Source organism: Polypterus senegalus, chromosome 11 (genome assembly GCF_016835505.1).
Source record: "Polypterus senegalus isolate Bchr_013 chromosome 11, ASM1683550v1, whole genome shotgun sequence".
In the NCBI taxonomy this organism is placed as follows: domain Eukaryota; kingdom Metazoa; phylum Chordata; class Cladistia; order Polypteriformes; family Polypteridae; genus Polypterus; species Polypterus senegalus.
The window spans coordinates 165116843-165137298 of record NC_053164.1 but is presented as its reverse complement, the minus strand read 5'-3'; the positions used below and the strand labels follow the sequence as shown (position 1 = coordinate 165137298).

General features: G+C 37.1%; 1 protein-coding gene across 3 annotated transcripts in view; it reads right to left on the bottom strand.

The window, feature by feature from the left end:
• Nucleotides 1–2928: 2928 nt before the first annotated feature.
• LOC120539682 (FYVE, RhoGEF and PH domain-containing protein 4-like) overlaps nt 2929–20456 on the bottom strand; it is a 343618-nt gene continuing 326090 nt past the window's right edge. For all 3 annotated transcript variants that reach the window (XM_039770027.1, XM_039770026.1, XM_039770028.1), the window contains 7 exons: nt 19960–20132; nt 19228–19258; nt 12359–12445; nt 11923–12048; nt 5397–5546; nt 5035–5175; nt 2929–4139 (listed from right to left, as the gene is read on the bottom strand). In XM_039770027.1, the coding sequence (XP_039625961.1) occupies nt 3891–4139; nt 5035–5175; nt 5397–5546; nt 11923–12048; nt 12359–12445; nt 19228–19258; nt 19960–20132 (957 nt within the window). In that variant the 3' untranslated portion in view covers nt 2929–3890. The remainder of the gene's footprint in view (nt 4140–5034; nt 5176–5396; nt 5547–11922; nt 12049–12358; nt 12446–19227; nt 19259–19959; nt 20133–20456) is intronic.

Here is a 20456-nt window from a genome sequence, read left to right as displayed (position 1 = left end):
CGCTGAATTGTTTGGTTGTCGCTTTCAAGTGTACCGAAATGACCAAATATTTTACACCTTTCGACAATCGCCAATGCCTCTTAAACATCTTAGATTCACAGGTGACGATTTGAGTAGTGAACACTTTGATGTTTATTAATGTTTCAACTCTCAAAAGCTGGATGCAAAGTTATCGATGAAACCAGTTGTAGGTTTACAATGCTTGACAGATGCCAAATGTCACTTCAACACAAGTCCTGCAAATACTAACGTAACTGAAACAAACCATGAAACTCAAACAGATTATGACAGCAGCAATCCAAGCTGTAAGAAAAAACAGTAAAAAAGAGGCATGTCAGATGTCGTGGTACATTTTCTGATGCAACTAGACGTAAACAACTTTGTGACGCTGCCGCCAAATACTCGCAGAAAAATCCACAAGTTAATAGACACGCTGTCGCTAAATACTCGCAGGCAGATCCACAAGTCAATAGAGACGCTGCCACTAAATATTCGCAGGCAAATCCACAAGTTAATACCGGAAATGCCTGTTAAACATCTTAGATTCACGAGTAGCAATTTGGGTAGTGAACACTTCGATGGTTGACAAACACGGAATGTAACTTGAACACAACACATCCTGCAAATAAGAACTTGATTGAAAGAAATAATGATAACCAAATCCTTGATGACAGCAACACTCATAACAGTAACAAAACAATTACATTGACAATCATGTTATGTTATTTTTAAAATGTTTCCTTTTCTTTTTCATAACTTCTTTAACACGCTACTTCTCCGCTGCGAAGCGCGGATATTTTGCTAGTTCAACAATAAACTGACACGTGACTGGCACCCTGGCCTTTTCTGTCTTGCTTGACCCTCTATGGTTTTGGGTTAGCTCCTGATCTGTACCATGCCACAACTCTGTAATGGACAAAGTGATGATATTTAAATACAGTAATACCTTGTTCTTATCTAATCAACACTGATCATGAACCTACCTTACCTTCTAGATTCATGTACATAGTGAACAAAGTGATGGGGAAAACATAGCAAATCTAAGGATACTTTTAATTCAATTAAGAGTTTATTTGTGTGACCATTTTAACCAATTACCAAAATTAAAGTCCACAAATTTTTAAAAATGAGAACCTGGATGTTTTTGATTTTTCCCACTTTAAAATTTATTATAGAGGAGAGCATGTTTAAATTCTTTTATTTTGTAAATGTGCAGTCTGAACTTCGTAATAATAATATTAGTGAGAAGTGGAGACCCATGCTTTGTCTTTTTGTATCTTTAGGAGAATTTTACTCAGGGCTCACGGGTGAGGTGAGGCAAGGAGGCAAATGCCTCAGGCCACACTTTGATACAGCAGTATATTTTTTTTATTTATTATAAAAATAATACTGCAGTGGCCAGGAAAGTTTGAGGGTTTCATGTGGTTATTTCTATGTTCAAAGGTAATTTTTAGTTACATCACAGTTCTTCTAGTTGTCATGAGGAAGAGGATTGTGGGACTGTTGATTGGACACAGACCTGGGGTGTGAACGCCTGTCCAGTGCGCTTCGTACCTGATGCTAGAGCAGCAGGCTGTAAAGCACCGTCTGACCACTCTGACAAAGTTTATGTGTTGCCAAAGGTTTCTGGATGATGCACAGTTGTCCAGCAAAGGCTTTCTGATGGATATCTTTCTTGTAGACACACGTGTGAAAAAGCAAAACTGTACAAAAAAAAAGTTAAATATAAACCATAAGAATTATTTACACATCCAATGACATATTTATACAATGCTTTTAAACATTTACAGAAATATTTTCATTTTAAAGTTTAAAATTTTGCAGAACACCATTTACACAATATGTTTCTCAGATTCAAAAGAGCTAACGCAAATTTTGACACTACATTATGTTGTTACAATTGTATTGTGGATTTATTGATTATGTAATTTTATAAAATTTCGTTAATTTCTGAAATTTTAATAAAGCATGTACATGTACAATGTCAATTACGCATTATTTAAATCTGCACCACACTTTTTAATTAAAAAGTAAAGGCACCATTTTAGAGAAGCATGTGAGATAGATTTTTTTCACATAGAATTTCGCAATCACTAAACTAAATGAAAGCGTTCTGGAGTTGCAGCACCAGCAAAAATATGGGTGGCATGTGTGTTCAAATTTTGGCATGTGACGTCAGCTTTGTTGTTTCCGGTATTTTATAATGTCGGTCATATAAGTCGAATGCGGAAGACTCCCGCTATTGGTCCAAGAGATTAAGATATGCGAACGGCCACCTGTGAGAGTAACCACAGAGCACACTGTTTTTTTTTTCCTATGTGGATGTGACAATGCGTTGTATTAGCGTGTGCTCCTAACCTCTCTCTATATTGTGCCTACGTGACCATGCAGTAATACCCAAACTAGTTCAAAGCAACGTTTGCACAGTTTTGTGTTTTTTGTATCTCACACCCTCATACACCTTTATCATAAGAACATCCCTTATCTACGATTGAGTGTTCAATCAGAAGAAAATATGAAGCTGGTTTTAAATTAAATGTCGTTGAAGTAGCAAAAGTAGTTGGTTACTGTGCTGCTGCAACAAAATTTGATGTATCTGAGAAACTTGTGTGAGATTGGAGGAAGAGGGAATGTGTAAAAAAATAAATAAATAAATAAATAAAAAAAAAGGTGTCGCATTTTTGAATGGACATACAAGTCAGGGTCTGATTTTATGATCAATCTTTCAAGACTAGACCTATGCGTGAGTATATACGGTACTTAAATTACGCGCGCAATTATTAGCAGTGCTTTGCTTGTGTAGCAGTAGCATCCTCAAAGAGCACGTGTCGAGTAGCATTAAGTATATTCCTGGCCTTAGATCTTCACCATGTATATGATATGGTGTGTCTGTTAAAAAACAAAAAATTTAAATACATTACACACAAGTCAAACATTCTATAATTTACTTCAGTTTCAAAAAAGAGATTAAATTTACGAGACATGAAAATAATTAAGGTAAACATACAATTTAAAACAAAACAAAAACACTTTCTGTTGAAAGAGATGAATTAATATAGTTTTAATTTACAAGAATTTCTTTTATTGATTTATTTATCCTTGCTTTTTGTAATCTCACAGTTGCAAAATTGATAGTTTGTAATCCTGATGCAAATTGACTCCTTGAGATAAACTTTAATATCATTTAATAAATTCAAGTCTGAATGTATCTTGCAGTTTTAAATGTAGAAACGTGCATCTGGTGTCAAGTACAAAAACAGAGTTAGCAATTGAATGACATCCACCTCTATCAAAGTAGTACTATTGTGCTTATGGTGACTCCTATTTGGAGTCAAACTAGGAATTAGCTCCAGTTGGACTTGCTTTTTCTTGAAGCGTACACAATTCAGGTAATGTAGTTGCAGCTTTAATGATGAAGGCAGCCTAACATCAAAAGTCATGGATTCCTGATGTGCTGTTTCCCTCAGTAATTCTCAATGCCAACAAAGTCAGGCTCTTTGGGTCTTACTCAGTGGATAATTCATCGCTTTGTACTTTTGTGTCCAACCAAATTAAAAAATTGTTGAGTACACCGAAATAAAGTTCTCAGTCATCTTCTCCCGGGTTAAAGAGTTTTACAAAAACGATGCCAAATCTGCACTTGTCAATGGGGCTTTCTCTGAAATACAGCAGCAACTGATACCTTTACTGTAGGCCAGTGAATTGAGCTGTGATGTGCATGTAAGGTGACCATTTTGTTTTACCTGTTAATAGTGTTACACAATTTTAACAAACTCACTCCTTTGTAAATGGGGAGCATGATGAGAATGGCATCCTCCTTGGCAGGCCAGGTCCAGCTAGTTAAAGAGAGGCTCCATGGATCTAATGTAGTGGTGGTACCCAGCACAGTTTTATACGCTTTCTGGTACAGAATTCTCTTGTAAAGGGGCCTCGGTTTTATGCTCAATTTGAGAAATCTCTCCGATTACTGCGGCTTTGATCACCCTTAACCATTTCTGCTTGAGCTCATCTGTTTCAGCTGCGAACCCATGCACAGATTTAGACTGGGTCAGCTTAAAACTGTGGGGCATCTCCGGAATACGCTGGTGTTCTTCTACTGTGTAGCCCAAAAGCGGAATGGTGGCCTGAGCTTTCACATCCTGTTAATACAAAAAAAAAAAACCTCTTCTTTAATTTACTTTGAAATACTGTAGAAGTTGTATATTTCAAATCAACTGTTATTTCATAAAATGTATTTTTTTTTTAATATGTTAGGCAATTGTATTATTCCTGAACAACTTTCCTAAACATTACATTAACTCTTGCATATACTGTACATTTACTTAGGAGTTATTACTGCATACAATTTGACAAACATGAACGGATACATAAAACCCGGAAATATTTCTTTTTATACTGACTTCCAATGAATTTTCATCTAGTGCCTTAAGATTATTATTCATTATTTTCAACTTAGTTTGGGACCAAAAAGTGCTCAGGCCTTCAAATGGCTTTGAAGCTTTTAGAGGTGCAGTCATTTATAAAGAGAAGCCTCAGCTCTGTGCTGGGCATTGCCTTCACGTTCCACCTCTGACTACTTAAAAAAAAAAAAAAGTGCATTGTATTGGTGTTTTATGTTTACTGTTATTAATGGCTTGGTTTAGGAATCCTCTCTTATAACAGTTAGGCCTGTACAATGAATTATTGGGTAAGAAATTTCTGTGCATGTCTTTTCATTCAGTCACAAAATTTGAGCTTTAGAGATTCAGGTTTTGGTTTTCCAAATTTAAGAGTCTGTTTAGTTGTTCTTTTTAAATCTGACATTTAGTCCCCAATTATATGTTTGTTTTGCTAAAGTCAGCCTGTTTCCAAAGTTTATAATATCAAATGAGAACATGTCCAGGGGATTAATCTGCAGATATTTTGGCCTTTACATACTCAATTGATTCTACTTATGCTCATTCATCTTTGAAGTTATTACATAGAATGTACTGATTTGAACATTTTGTTGTCTTTCGGCAACAACTAAAAAAGAAGGCAGCCAGGTTTCCTTACCTGTGGTGCGCCATACAGATACAAAACGAGAGCCTCATTTTTTGGAACCACACACCACACTTTCTGCCAGGGTTTATTCTTCTCCAAATACTGCAAAAAGCCACAGACTACACTGTTTTCTGATACTTGTGCAGATTCAATCTGAAAATCAGAGAAGTTCTGGGTGAAACAATATAAAATTAAGCTTATTTGCATTGAATGCTCAGACAGAATCATTCTACCATTTAAAAGGTGAACCTCCATCCCCTTTATTAGAGCTCTACGTAAAATCAGTTGACATTTACCTAACATTGTTACTTTATACTTTGTTGTAGAATTTTTAAAGTTTGTCATTTCTTTTATTGCAGCAGAATATACTGTACCTCAAGGATTCCTTTCTTCTTGTTGTCATTCTTTTCTTCAATGTCTGGACCACCTGTCATTATCAAGTAACAATCTTTACACACTTTATTGAACCTGTTGCCGTCATACTCGAGTTTCACTTTGTAGTCTGAACATTTCCAACATACAACCTGAAAAAAAGCACAAAAAATGATTGCTAACCATTTTGCTTTTGATCAGTTTCAGAAATATTTCTGAAACTGTTAGCATTAAATCTTGTTTTCACATTTTATTGTTGTACAACATTGAATCACAATAGACTTGATCAGTGTCAAAATTCCAAATTAATGGAAAAAAACTATTTAATGTCAAATTAAAAAGAGATCTCTGCCAAGTGATCTAAATTAATAACAAATTAATTGATCATACAAGTGTTCATCCCATTTAAGTCATTATTCATAAGTTTGCAATTCTTTCCGATTCATGTTTGCCAAACTGCTCAAGTTCTGTCAGGCTGCTTGAGCATTGTAAGTAAACAGACTTTTTCAATTCAATTCAGAAATTCTCAAAATAACAACCACAAGCATAAGCCAAAGCTAGACAGGAATGGCTTAAAAGCAACAATGTTAATATCCTGGAGTTGCCAAGTCTGAGTGCAGATCTCAATCCAATTCAAAATTTGTGGCTGAACTGGAAAAAGGCAGGATTTCATATTTGAAAATAATTTAAGTCCTTTTTGCTGAGGTCTGTTTTTACTTTGGCATTAAAGTCATTTTCTGTTGATCAATGTTAAAAAAAAAAAACAAATCAAACAAACTACAGTGACACAAAGTTGGGTAACAATAAAATGTGAAAAGTTCAAAGGGGGTGAATACATTTTTATAGGAACTATATATAGATATTTGTAAGTTGGAAACTGAAATGCAGATCTCCATTGATGAGATTATTGGCAAAAATATATACAGTAATGCTGGATTACATATGTTATAGAAAAACAGTTCAAACTTCAAAGAAAATGACTGTGAAGAAATATTACCACACTTTAAATGATAACTTCAGTATTTTTCCAAGTTATTTCTTTACAGTCATGGTATATATTAATTTGTCATATGAAATTGTGTTTTTTTTAAATAAACTTTAAAATACCTTGTCTGTTCTTGTGAATTAGAATAAGGCTAATCAGGGACACAGGTCAACAGTTGAATGAAAAAGCATTTGAAGCAGCAAAGGTTTTGATTTAAGGAAACATGTCATCCATGTTTGTTTTATGAGGAATCCTTAAGATAACAAAATGAAACTACAAATAATAATTTCATCACAGTTTCTTGAGATAAGAATCTTGATCACTTGTCTATTCCATCCTGGGAAGAGTTATGACAACTCAACAGCCCTCTGAGCAAAGCTACATTCTGAAGAGAGTCCTAATTTTGCTGCTGCAATTCAGTTTATGCAGCAGTTATGTTCTGCCATGCCTCGTAACAACAGGCAGATGCTGCTGAACTAATACAATACTGAACTGGCACTGCTAAGGTGGCCCTTGTGTATGTGTGTGTTCACTGTGATAGACTGCCTCCCTGTCCAGGGATGGTTCCTGGTCTGTGCCCAGTGATTGTTGATATAGGCTCCAGCTGCCGTATCATAGATAAGCAGGTTATGAAGATGGATGGATTATTGATATCATTTTTGTGCCTAAATATATGAATATAGATTTTTAATCTTTTCTTCCTATCATTTGTCATGTGTTACCAGAGGGTCCGTTTTTCAACATGTCGCTTTCCACTTGTTCTGATCCAGGGCATCTTTGAGGGGCAACGTGGACTTCTTGCATTATCACTTCTCAACCTAAATTGCTGCCTTCCCTGTGGCCTGTGGCACAAGGCTATGTTTGCCACCAAATGGTTGTCTCTACAGATCAAGTGGCCATGTCATCGGAAGCATGCTTTTCAATTTGAATAGAGTAATGCATGGAAGATACGGAGGACAGCAATTAATTATAATCTTGGGCAGAAAGGTGGTGTTGCAGTGTTGTGCTGCTTTCCTGCAGTGTAAATCATGCTACCATTTAAAAGGAGACGGACATTTGCATGTTCTTCTCAGATGCTCCCATTTTCCTCCCATGATCTAAACACATAAGGGCTAGGTAGACTGGCACTGCTGAATTGTGTTCACCCTGCCATGGACTGATGCCTTGTCCAGGAATTGTTCATTACTTGCATCTGATGCTTGCTGGGATAGGTTCCACCTGTCCCCAATATCCTGCTGTTGAGAAGCAGGTTAGAAAGATGTGTGGATGAATGGAGTGATGGATTCCTACCTGTTCAGTTCTTGGCACCTGATTACATAGTGTGCCTACTGAATATTCCTACTTTCTGAAGCACCCATATGCATTATCAGTCTAGTAAGCAATTTTTGTGAAATAAATAACCTTCTGTATAGTGAAAGAAAAAAACTAATCGTGAGTGTACCTATTTCAGTTATAATTTTCAAATTGCCTACAGAACAGACAAAGCAGTTTATATCGGCATATCAACATTCAATAAAGTTAATAACTGGTGCGTGGTGATTGCATTCAGAGGTGAATCCACATGGAGGAAGATGAATGCAGTAGTTAGCAAAATGAAAAACACAGCTGATCTTCTTTTTAAATGGAAGAATCGCACAATTGTCCACTTGTTTCTTTCTTTTATCTTCTTAAAACAGCATGGATAATCTGTAAAAATATGTGTGTAATCACAAGATGTGAATCAATACACAATGTAAACTTGAAAAATTTATATTTTAGGCTTTTTAATCTTGTATAGACTTATTTGTCCTGAAACCCTTTTGTAGACTATAAGAAAAGAGAAGGTATTTTTAAAATTTATAATAACCACTTCAGTTTAGAATGCAATTTTATGTGGCAAATGAATATATACCATGATTGTGAAGAAATAACTTTGACTTGAAAAATACTGAACTTATCCTTTAAATCACAAAACAAAATTTTAACTAAAACAAACCATATATATATATATGTATACTGTATATAGTATGTTGACCTTATGCTTAAATATTGTTGATAACACGGTACCTCAGAACTGAAAAGGGTAGAATGACAGCATGAAAACCCACCAGTAACAACTCATTCCTCAACTGAGACATGCTGTCTTTGCTGAGAGATTGTTAAAAGTGTCCTCTCCCATTTCCAGCGGCTGTACTTCCTGGCTTCCATGGCTTTGACACGTACAGAAATTACAAGCAGTGGCTTATACTGCTCAGGTAAACAGCCAGCTACTAAAACCAACTACTAAACTGTAAAAGAGGCTGGGACACAAGGGCATAAAATGATTCAAAATGGAGACAAAGTCTGTAGCATTCAGTAATATTTCTCACTGTTAACGCCATCCCATCAATGCCTTTTTGATGAATGCTACATATTTGTCTATGCCAAAAGTAGTTTTCTTCATAAATAAATTACGCTGCGTTTCAGCAGTCTATTAGCCGGCAAAAGCGATGTGAAGAAGCTGTTTGTTGATACGGTCCTGCCTTAATCCAATCTGATAGCAGTCACGGGACATCGTATCTTTGATTACTGGTACAACAAACTTTTCTGAGCAGGCATCAGCCACAGAGCTGCTCTTGTGAAAAGAATGGAGATAAATACCATCAACTCAAAGAGGGAAAGGCACGTTCGTTATACCATGTAAATGTCACTGAGAGAATAAAACTGAATAATAAAAAAACAAGCGCTAACTTTTACAAGTAGCCAATATTTACACTGGGTGTTGCAGACTCAAATGAGATGTACGTTTTTATTATATTGTAGAAATAATAATAACAGCTCACTACTCAAAACACAGAGCACCCGGTCTCGAACCCAGGACCTTTGGGTTATAAGGCAGCAGTTCTTATCTCTGCACCATTCAAGAATACATGTAAACTCCTTGTCGATTGACATTTGAGCTCAAGTTTTTAACTCATTGACAGCCACATGTGAATCGAATGCTTTTTTTTGCTTTGGTTATATTCTTGAATAAAAGTGCACAGGTATATTTGATATTTGGACTAAAATCTTCACACATTATACACTTCACGTCATTATCTAGTATAATATGGAAAAAGTTTCTGCTTTAGGTATGTGTTCAGCATTTCTCGCATTTCCTTTCATCCTACACTTATCCAGATATTTGTAGACACAGACCACACATGAAATGCATGTATTCCAAATAACGATATACTGTATTATTTACCCTATACAACTCCAGATCTCACACACAGATAAGGAGCCTTGCTTGAGCTGGTGGAACTTTTTGCTGAGCTGAGCTCTGTCAAGGTGGGGACAGGACAGCAGGCTGCTTGCTGCTTGTGCTGATCAACACATTTACAAAACAAAAGAAGCTGATGGATTTAAGGTGGACCGGGAATACGAGTTTTTTTGTAGACTTCAGGAATTCTAGTGTTAAAACATAAAGCAGTGTGTCAGAACGACCTCCTAGAAAGAAAGAATAAATAACTGCACATTTTCATTTAAGTTATAGACAAAGAGCAGCTGCAAGAGCAAGGGTCAAAAAGTGATGCTAGAATATGGATTGAGTTTGTACCCTATGGGATCAAACAAGGGAGGTTCCGATCAGTTTTTTTAAGGCAGTATCAATGATATTCTTATTACTTGATCAGCCGATTCTGATTTTTTTCTTTATCCTTTGAAAAAACTTCTTTACACTAAGTTCTTGCATAACCAGTCACTTAGAAGCCTTATGTCCCATATTAAAGTGTATTTTTATAATTAAACTATAGACCACTGATGTTAACTGTTCATTTTTATTAACAAAATTTAATTCTGTAGGCTTATTGTTAAGTGACCATAAAATATTAAAATAATTACAATTTCATTACCATACACACTTTTACCTAATACAATATGTACAAAAATATTTATTCATGATACAAATGGCATAAAAGAAAAAAAAATGCTTCTCACAATTACAAGCTGTCATGTTGTTTAATTTTTTTCTGGAATGTATCTAAAACCAGGCTTAATTAAAAAAGTAGTTTTCACCATGTGACAGACAGAGTCACAACTGCAAGCAACACACTTTTACTTCTTGTTTTGTTCTTACAGCCCACTATGCACACAATTCTTCCCAATATAAGACTCTGTCCCTTCTCTTTCGGTTCTGTTTCTCTTTCCCTTTCTCTTCTGCCTCCTCCACTCCTCTCCCACAAGCTCTGTCCTCCACCTCCTGCTCTCTGCGCAGAGTAAGGAGACCTCCTATATACTGTACCCAGAAGCACTGCAGGTGCCCTCTGACGATTATCTGAGTGTGGCAGAAGTGCTGCAGTCCAGGGTTCTGGAACTGACCAGGCGCCCCGTGGTTTGTCCTCTTGTGTCCCTGGGGAGGTATTGTTGTGGCAATGTCCTCTCCCCCGGTTCTTCCATCAGAAGAGTGTCATGACCGGGCAAGGCCCCCATCTGTCTATCACACTATCCAGCAGAGTTTCAAAGGAGATGGAATTTGGGACAGTCCTTTTGGGTTTTGGGGGTTCTGCAGGGGTTGCGGACCCCTGCTTCATTGGGCTTAGGTCTTACCTGGAAGCCTAAAGGCAGCAGGTGGCTCGACGCACTCCGCCATTGCTGACAAGCAGATTGGCTTGCCAGGAAGAGAGGTCACCCGGAGGAAGGTAGCTCCGGAGGACAGGATTCACAAGGAGGTAGGTGCCAGCTCCTGGGATGGTTTGCCATGGAAATGTGACAGGTCCGTCCCCTGTGCAAAACTTGTGCCTGGTGTCTGTTTGTGTCAGCTGGTGCACCCCTATAGGCCGCACAATATTTATACAGGTGTGTTTTTTTTCCATTTACTGTATCAAGCTAGACATTTGTAATTCTTGAGGTGCAATTATAAAATATGGATTACCATTTTAAGTATGGGGTACTTCTTTCTTACCAAAACGTATGCTGTATGACATGCAGCAGCAAATAATAAACACAGTACAAATCTTTAAAGCCTATTGTTTACTAAGCAGCAATTTCAAATTTGTCTTTTTCTTTTCTTTTTCCAATTAAAACATGTAAGCTTCTGCAAATTAAACAAGCTTGCTGTCCAAACTCAAACAGTGTAGTTTTAATTTAAACGACAAATTCCTTAAAGTAGGTTTTTTTGCCATTTGTCTATTTGTACAAGATGACCTTGTGGATTACCTTTTTTCCCTAGTTTATTACTTCACTTTCTTTAATGTAAAGGCTATAAAGACTAATATACCAACTGCCTCTGATTCACTGATAAAACAAGCCTCCACTCGCTGCCCTTTGTTTGCACTGCAGGAAATTTGCTGCAAAACAAAAAAATAAAGGATGCTTACTGGCTCAGCTACTGTACTAATCTGCGTAAAAGAGCACTGCAAATAAATTACTATAAAGCTTGGAAAAGCAGGGGATGAAAATATCAGTTTTGGAGATTTGCCTTTTTACTGATCAAGTCTCATTTTCAGTTATAATCGGCTAATTTTGTTCATCAGCTTATCGATCGGAGCATCCCTCGATCAAACCCCAGTCTAATTTGAATGTAAGTGGACTAAATAGAAACGTACGTATCCACAGGCCCGACAGTGGTGCCGCCTCCGTGTTAGAGCATTGAACAGCTCCTTACATTTCATACACATTGTCACCTCATTGTCACGGATCCATCGTGGAGCTCTTTTACCAAGCTCTTCTTTCTGGAAAGAGGTAGAGAGAGACAATTCCAAATGAAAATATATTTTAACATTGCAAAGACTAAAATAAGAGAAAAAGATCTTTGTGCTATAACTTGGGCGAGCAATACATGCAGATGTTCGTTAAACTGTTTCTACTGCTTCACAAGACAAACCTTAATTTAGATTATGATCATACTCACAGTATAGATAAGCCATATAGATAAAAGCTGAGAAAATAAAGATCTTGCAAATAGCTATTTTACAGAGGAAGCTCTATACCTGGAATAGGCATTAATACTTTGTATTACGCAAGGTTTCTTCCAAAACCTACCGAAACTTCACAAGGTTGCTCAATCTCCTTTGCCAGTTTGAAGGTTTCATTCTTCTGCTGATAGATATCAATAACATTTTGGAAGGCCTGTGAAAGTTAGGATAATGTCACTCAAAACAGTCTTTAGAGGTTAAGAGAATGCTCTTGATTTTATAAACATTTTGCAAAACAAGTATATTTCTTTTACCATATATTTTTTTAATAATTTCAGAGACAGGTAAATTATTTGCAAAAAGGAAGGTTGGTGCTACTCCTGTGTGTGGAAATTCACACCTGTGTAAGAGCGCTCACTAATCATCTATATATACAGTATATGTTGGTCAGACCCATACACTATGAAAATCATTTACATTTCTAATGTATATTCACCTGCCTTCCCTGTTTTTCTTTAGAATTATTATTATAAACATATTAAATTGCTCTTTGTAAAATCGAACTGTTGTTTCCTTGAAATCTTCCACCTCCTGAGCACTGCATTTTATTCCAAAAAAACATAAGAAGTGTAGCTTTTTTTTGACATGATAAAATTATATTTGTTTTAAATCTCAAAAGTATAATAATGATACACATAATAATGGTAATGATGAATAAAAATAATAATATGAAATGAACAATGATAACAAAAATAGTAACAGTAATAATATTCCTACTAATGATGCCAAAACAGTATATAATCTCAAAATGAGTACTTTGTGTGGTAAATCTTAAAGCACTGTGAAAGACACAATCTAACATCACAGTCGGGACAATAATAGCATTTTTCTTTTCAGATGATCTTTCCAGATTTATCAGTTTTTGAAGAACACACTGCACAGGTACAAGTTTGATTCTGTTTTTTTTCTGTTGGAGGTATATAATCAATAAAATGTCTACCAATAAGACGCTCTGGATTGATCCACAATGTGCTGGGTTGACCATGTCTCTCTAGTGGTACTGTGGATGGTGGATGTGCGGTAATGATTTGTTCTACAAGCTGACATGTAAAGTTTGTATTAAATACAGTTTTGACAGCTTTTAGTTTGTATAACACGAATGCATTCCAAATGCACAGTTCCACCAGCTGACAAAATATATTTTTGTAATATTTCTTTTGTTGCCTCCGCATAACGGGACAGAAAGTCAATTCTTGATCTGTGCAATCTATTGCTGCCCGTTGTGCTATTGTAGTCGATCACAGCACAAGGTTTCATAACCTGCTTGTTGCCTTGTTTGTACAGTGACTGTAGCTGCATTATGTACAGTGGTTAGAAGAGAAACAGCTTTCTTTTTTTTCCCATTTCACTGCAAGCACTTTACCCTTTTGCCAAGCTATTAGCGCAACTCCTAATTTAGCGAAAGTCTTCAAGCATGCCACGATGGTTGAGATGCAGTGTTCCATATGCGTCAATCTTTCTTTGCAGCAAGATGTCAAATAGCTCTGGCGAAGTACAAAAATTGTCCATGGCTACACAGTAATCTTGATCCAGTAGAGCGTCTATCAAAGTCAGCTCTAATGACGTAGCAACGCTGTACTGATTGTATTTCGGATCAAATGCTGTCCCTTTCCCTGTGCACAGAACCAAATTCCAAACATATCCCGTTTTAGAATCACAAAGCCTGTAAAACTTTATGCCATATCTTGCTCTTTTTAATGTGATGTACTGTTATCCATGACAGTCTGCCCTTATAAGCCATGAGACTTTCATCAATGCTGACATCTTGGTCTAGAATGATAACACTCCAAAATTTTCTACAATGGCCTGATATATCTCCCAAATTTTGGGCATTCTCATCAGAGTCTTCATTGTTGGTAAAGTGCAGTTATGTCATAATTAGTGAAAACCTACACTTAGACATAATTTCTCCAAAGAACGGTGTTGCCAAAATTTTGTTCTTGGACCAGTATCATCGCTTCTCAGATTTTACTACAAGTCCTTGCAATATCAATAAGCCTAAAAATGCCCAGATATCATCAGCAGTTACTGGTTCCCATCTTTTTGAAAGGGAAAACTGCTTCGGTGTACAGTTATTTGCCCAACACTGTTCAGCATAACGATTTGGCTCGACAACAATTTTGTCGATCATGTCATCATCAGGGAATAACTTCATGTAAGTGAGTGGATCTTGGCTGTCAATGTCCACTTTTATTCCTGGCTGCCCCACAAAATCAAAATGAGGTGGCACTGGTTTATCTGAAGAAGAAACAACAGACAGCCAGATGCGAGGGTCACTTTTGGATTCATCAGAATCACTTTCGGGCTCACTTTCCATTTCAGTTTCACCACCTGAGGACAAATTCACTTCCTCATCACTGCTGATGAGAAGCTCCTCAACATCCTTAGCATCACTGCTTGTATCACTACCAAGAGCATGCAACACCAGGGCTTCTGGAAAAATGTTTCTTCCGAGACGGCATTATTACAGAGGGGGTTACTGATCACACTTACAGGTGAGAGAAAAAGATGCGCTGACCCCTTTGCCCATGTGAAGCTTGGATGCAACACTTACGCACGGCCTGCCTAAAACATTGCCCGAGTAATGTCAGGACTCACGCCGACAACACTTTTAAAGTCTGAGTGATTCTTGGTTCTAACGCCTACACAAGATGCATTTTACACTTGGGACTAAAACTTTTAGCACAGTTTTTTGCAGCCCGAGTAACACTCATATCTAGCACTGAGGTTAATCCGATTACAAGTTGGTTTTTATAAAAGAATATGATTAATAGGTACAGATACAAATGGAAAATGGAACCAATGCCACAACTAGAAAATGCCTTATATACATTACAGTGATGCTATAAGGTAAAATATATAAGCCAATGTAATGCCTTTTAGGTTTCTGATTGCACAAGTACATAATCCATGACAGGGAATAAAAATAGTTGAGGAACCATTCACTGACAGCCTTTTTTAATGCAAATCCTAAAAAGGCAATACTAAGAAAACAGTAGCACATCAGTATCTTCTATAATGCAACCATGACTTCACAGACATCCTTACTGAGAATACATCATGTCTGGAATATGGAGATCTGAAAGCAACTAAAATGTTGACCAAGAGCAAGCCTTCTGCATGAAAATCAAAAATGACACCATAGTGGCCAAAGGATATAAAAAAAGCTGATTTTTACACAGGGAGTAGTCAAAATTTAAGAAAAAGAAGAGAAAATTAAACATTGCCTCAATAGGTGTTGGATGCATGTCTCGTGGAGTGCTAAGTTCATTTACCCACTCTCACCTACTCAACTTCCTCAAAGACATTGTCTTTTTTCTTCCAGAATTTCAGCATGTGTCCTTCCTCTCTTTCTAGCTCTGTGCTCGAACTCCTGCTGCTGGATAGGTTTTTTTCAACCACAAATAGTAGTTGATGGCATCTCTTTGTAGCCTTTATATCTCTAGCACTATCCTCTGCTGGTGTCCAACCTTCCACACTGCCTTGACATAAGGCATTCCTGCTAGTCTGGGTTCTCTTCTGCTCCTTGCCTTGCCTCTTCACAGTTCTAGAATCTTCTGGGGTGAGAATCATTTTTTACAAATTATCTGATGCTATCTCAAACTGCATCTTCTTTTGTCATACTCTTGACAATATCCTCTTTATCTGCAATTCAGTGAACCTCTTCAACCAGTCATCTTCTGCCTTTGACATCACAAGCTGAAAACACTTTGAGGTGCTTACTTCCCAACTAGCTTTGCATTTCAGTATCTTCTCATTCAATTCCACTTCCCTTTTGCCATAAAAGCAAGATCATAAGTATACAAATGCTTAAATAGCAATCATCTCACAAATGTCTTTTGTCATTTGTTATTCCCAACTACTGTCCTGACTATTTTGCTCTTCTTCATACATTGCCATGCAATGAACAGTCTGAGCTGAAGGTAATGATCACTGCAATGATGCCTCATTGTGCATTTTGACAAATTACAATGTTGATTAAATGTTATGTCACTTCTCAGACTGAAACAAGAGGTTACATTTGACTATAACCGCAATCATATTTCCCCTGACTTCTCACCTTTAAAAGCTGCTAAACGTGCCACATTTTACGGCATTAAATGGCACTCATGGAAAGCCGAAATCAGTCACAGCCTCTAGCTATTTCTAATCTATTCTTTAAACCCTTACAATTGTGTCAACGTAACAATAGACTTCATAGCAATAACTCCTGGAAACACTGGAAATTAAGGTCAAAGCTATCTTATTTAATAATGTACTACAAAATGTCAACAAAAGCTCAGGAGAAATGTCTCTCTGTTGTGAGCTGGATTGTCAAATGGCTAATCACGAATTAAAGAGAAAGAAAGTATTCTCTCACCTACCAGGAATAAACACCAGGATAGTATTTTTACAGGAGACCCCACTTATTAAGCAAGGATCTGTTGGGGGTTGAATTGTATTTAGTTTTGTCAAGTTTGATTTGCTTGTATGGAATGTTACTTGCTTTTAATAAATTCAATAAAATGGTGTAAAAAAAGAAATTCTTCCTTTACACACAGTCATAGTGCATAGGGTCTGTAAACCCTTCAACTCTAAGACTTTCTACTGCCTTGCACACTTTTCTTATATTTATTTCTGCAGTTTGCACATAAGAGGGTAGAATGTCAGTAACTGACCTGCACAATCAATGCACCCCTTGTGTGTTACTGCAGGCTAAAACAGTGGAAGGATCAGTGACCTCCACATTCCCCCTGACACGAACAGTAACACTAACAATTGCCACACTGTGAACAGTGGTTAAGAAGCTAATGTCTTGCTTGTGCTTGCACACAATTGCAATTATTTTGCCTTTTTTGTCAGCTACTGTTACACTCTGCTGAAGCTTCACATGACCAAATCAGCAAGGATATAGTAGCGGATTTTCCCTTAGAGATTAATGCAGTGTCCCAAATTCCAAAAAAATTAATTGTAAAGTGTCGTATCATGCATCAGTTTCACTTTCCGTATCAATTATTGATGACCATCATCACTATCTCTCAATTCAATCTTTATGACTTTTCATTTGCCATTGTGTTTTAGATTGGGAGGCTGAGCCTGTGACGATGCAGGTTTGGCTCCATACTCCCATTTGCTATTAGTAAGCCCTTTAATCCAACACCGTCGATAATGTCACTGAGATGAGCTAGACAGTGAGACAACAATTGAGCAAGGGGATGGTATAAATGCGCAAAGTGCTTTTATTAAAAAGACAATCAAAAACAGTGTTCAAATAAAGTGCAGTGCTTTCAAAAAAGAGTTAATAAATAAATAATCCATTAAAGGAAAAACGTGGAGTTTAAAAACTATAAATAGAACAATCCTTTTAAAACGAGGTTAAAACGTTCATACAGGAAGCAGTTTTTAAAACCAACAACAATGACAAGCCTGGTGCTTCTTTCCCATTAGTATTAGCGTCTCACTTGCTTCTCCCGACTAGGCTTTGCAGCAGGTGAGACGCTCTCTCTGCAGCTGCCCTTTTCCATACACTAACACAGATCTGGAGACCTCCCGATCCTGGCTTCGGTCTGGCACTCATCCCAGACCTGAGACTTGGACTCCTTGGTCTCCAGGACGCCCACACCAAGGACTGCAACACCAAGACTCGCGACTCCCGCTGCCTTTCTAGTCTTCTACGGCCTGTCGCCTTTCCCTGGTCACTCCTGCTACCTGCTCGCTCAGCGGGAGCGACTTCCAACTCCAACGCCTGGGTGTCGGCCTAACACCCAGCTTCCTTGCAGCTGCCCACACGCTCCGCGTGTCTCTGTCTCTCTCTTGCACCGCCTTGCTTCCTCGCTCCCTGTAACCTCCATCCTCTCTTCCTTTTCTCTCTCGTTCTTTCCCAACCGACTCACACTTCTTTTATACAGCGAGAGGCCATAGCAGCTGCAGCACATTAGCCACGGGAACAATCACGGATGTGGGCAATCCCTCACCTGTGCACTAGGTGAGAAACGCCCACACCGCAGATCGCCCCATGGCTTGCTATGGCCACTACGCCCCCTCATGAAGCCGCCGTGACTGCGGTGATTATTTAAAAAGAAACGGCCTTTGCTGAGCGAGCTGTGGACCCATAACACCATACAGCCCACTCATGAATATTGGAGTTACCTTAAAGTGGCAAAACGCATGGAAATATGATTTTTTGCATTATAATGTTATTTCTTCGACTAGATACCAGCAGCATATCGTCCCAAGCATTATTTCGGCTTAAAAATGCAAAGTAGGACATTACACATCACCCCGAGTGTGACTCATGGCTAACCATGAATGCACAGAATTCCAGGTTCAAATAATGCTCAGGGTCAATGCCAAGTAGGTTAACTTTGTATATTTTGACTCTTTGTAATTCATATTATGTTTAGAAACACGGAGGTATCAAAAAGTATTTCAAGATTACAATAGCCATTATAGTTTGTCTCATAGTTTCACATGAAAGAAATAAATGAGTTATATGAGGACTGTTCAGTTCATCATTTAAAAACATATGATCCGAATGATTGTGCAGAACAGATTTGATCACACTCACTGAGGTAGGTCATGCTACGTGAATGCTAAATCACAATTTAGCAAATGCTCAGCCACCACCACAGCATTAACATTACTTGAAAAACATAATAATCTTTTTTACACACACATTATATTACATGCATTATTAAATATATTATTTAGTAGAAGCATCTATTTTTTCAATGAACTTATGTTTTTCTCACACCTGAAAATTAGAAGAGGTAAATTTGTTTTTCTTCACTATTTTAACCCAGTTGCTGAATGATTACTGGCTGTTTATAATAATCTTTGTTCACTAAATTCATAGTAGAGCACAATTTTAATGACTTTTCTATCCTACTATTCAGTTATAATTTTTGCTATACACATTACAAAAAAGTAAATACAGATAAAACCAGAAAAGCTTACCTTGATCCAGTCTAGCTTGTCCTGTTCTGAGCTACAATTAGCAAAAAGAAAGACAGCATAAGGAATAAAAAATAGTATTAATTAAAATCACATTTAATTCTTTAATGATGTTGAGTCTATATCTCCTATCTTATTTTCTTCTTTGGAATGAAGTATCAAATAAAAAGAAATTTCATGAGATTACCATGGCTTTTTTGGTTTCTGAATGTTGTATCTTTGCCAGCCTTAATTATTCTTGCATTATAATATATGTACCATGTGGGTGATACTGACATAATTGTCATTAAAAATCTTGATTATGTGGGTAAAATAATCATTTAAAGTGTTAACCACATTAATAACAGGCGATCACTCCAGCAATTACTTTTGGAGTGAGCACAAAAAGAACTTACCAGGAATAGACAGAATGAATGGAAGCTCTAATCTTTATGTTTGTATTTCTGTTAATCTACCCACAGGTATTAATATCACTCTTTTACATTGTGCTGTGGTAAATATTATAAAAACCAGCTCATATAGAGGCTCATATAATATAATTGAGAGTGGAAAGGGGAGGGCTACACAGAAACTTTACTAACATATAGATATAATAAACCAACTAAAATATATTCTATTTATTTAACAAAGATATTAAGATTACTTTCTTTTAGCTTTTATGTTTCTTGCAGTATGGAGAACTTAAATGTGTGACCCGTGTGTCCTTATTAAAAATGGCCACCAGTACAATCTTACCTAGCTTGTAGCTCCAGGGTTCTCTCCTTCCCAGATACCTGAAATGTGTGTAGATAGTCATCGTTCCCCGTTTCCCGGACTTTCATCCCATCAATGCCTATTTTTGTACGAACAGTGTACTTTTGGCCCACTAAACTAAATTTTGGCACACAGTACAGCAACATGTTGTTAAACTGCAGAAAATGGAGACAGAAAAATATAAGAGAAAGAAATAAGAGATAAGATCTATATGATTTTTTCTTCAGTCTCTGCCATCCCCGGAAGTTCAATGAGACCACCTGGCCAGACAACACCATTGATAAAGATGAAATAAAAAAAATCAACATGACATAAACAAATATATAATTAGCTAGATCCTCTCCCAAACCAGACTTTTATACTTTTTTAACCTTAAAATTAGACACTAGAGTCCCTGAAGCCTAAGACAAAACTTGTAATCCCGGGCCACCTTAAATTCCTTCACACCTCTCCTCATCAACATCTTTTGTTTTACAAAT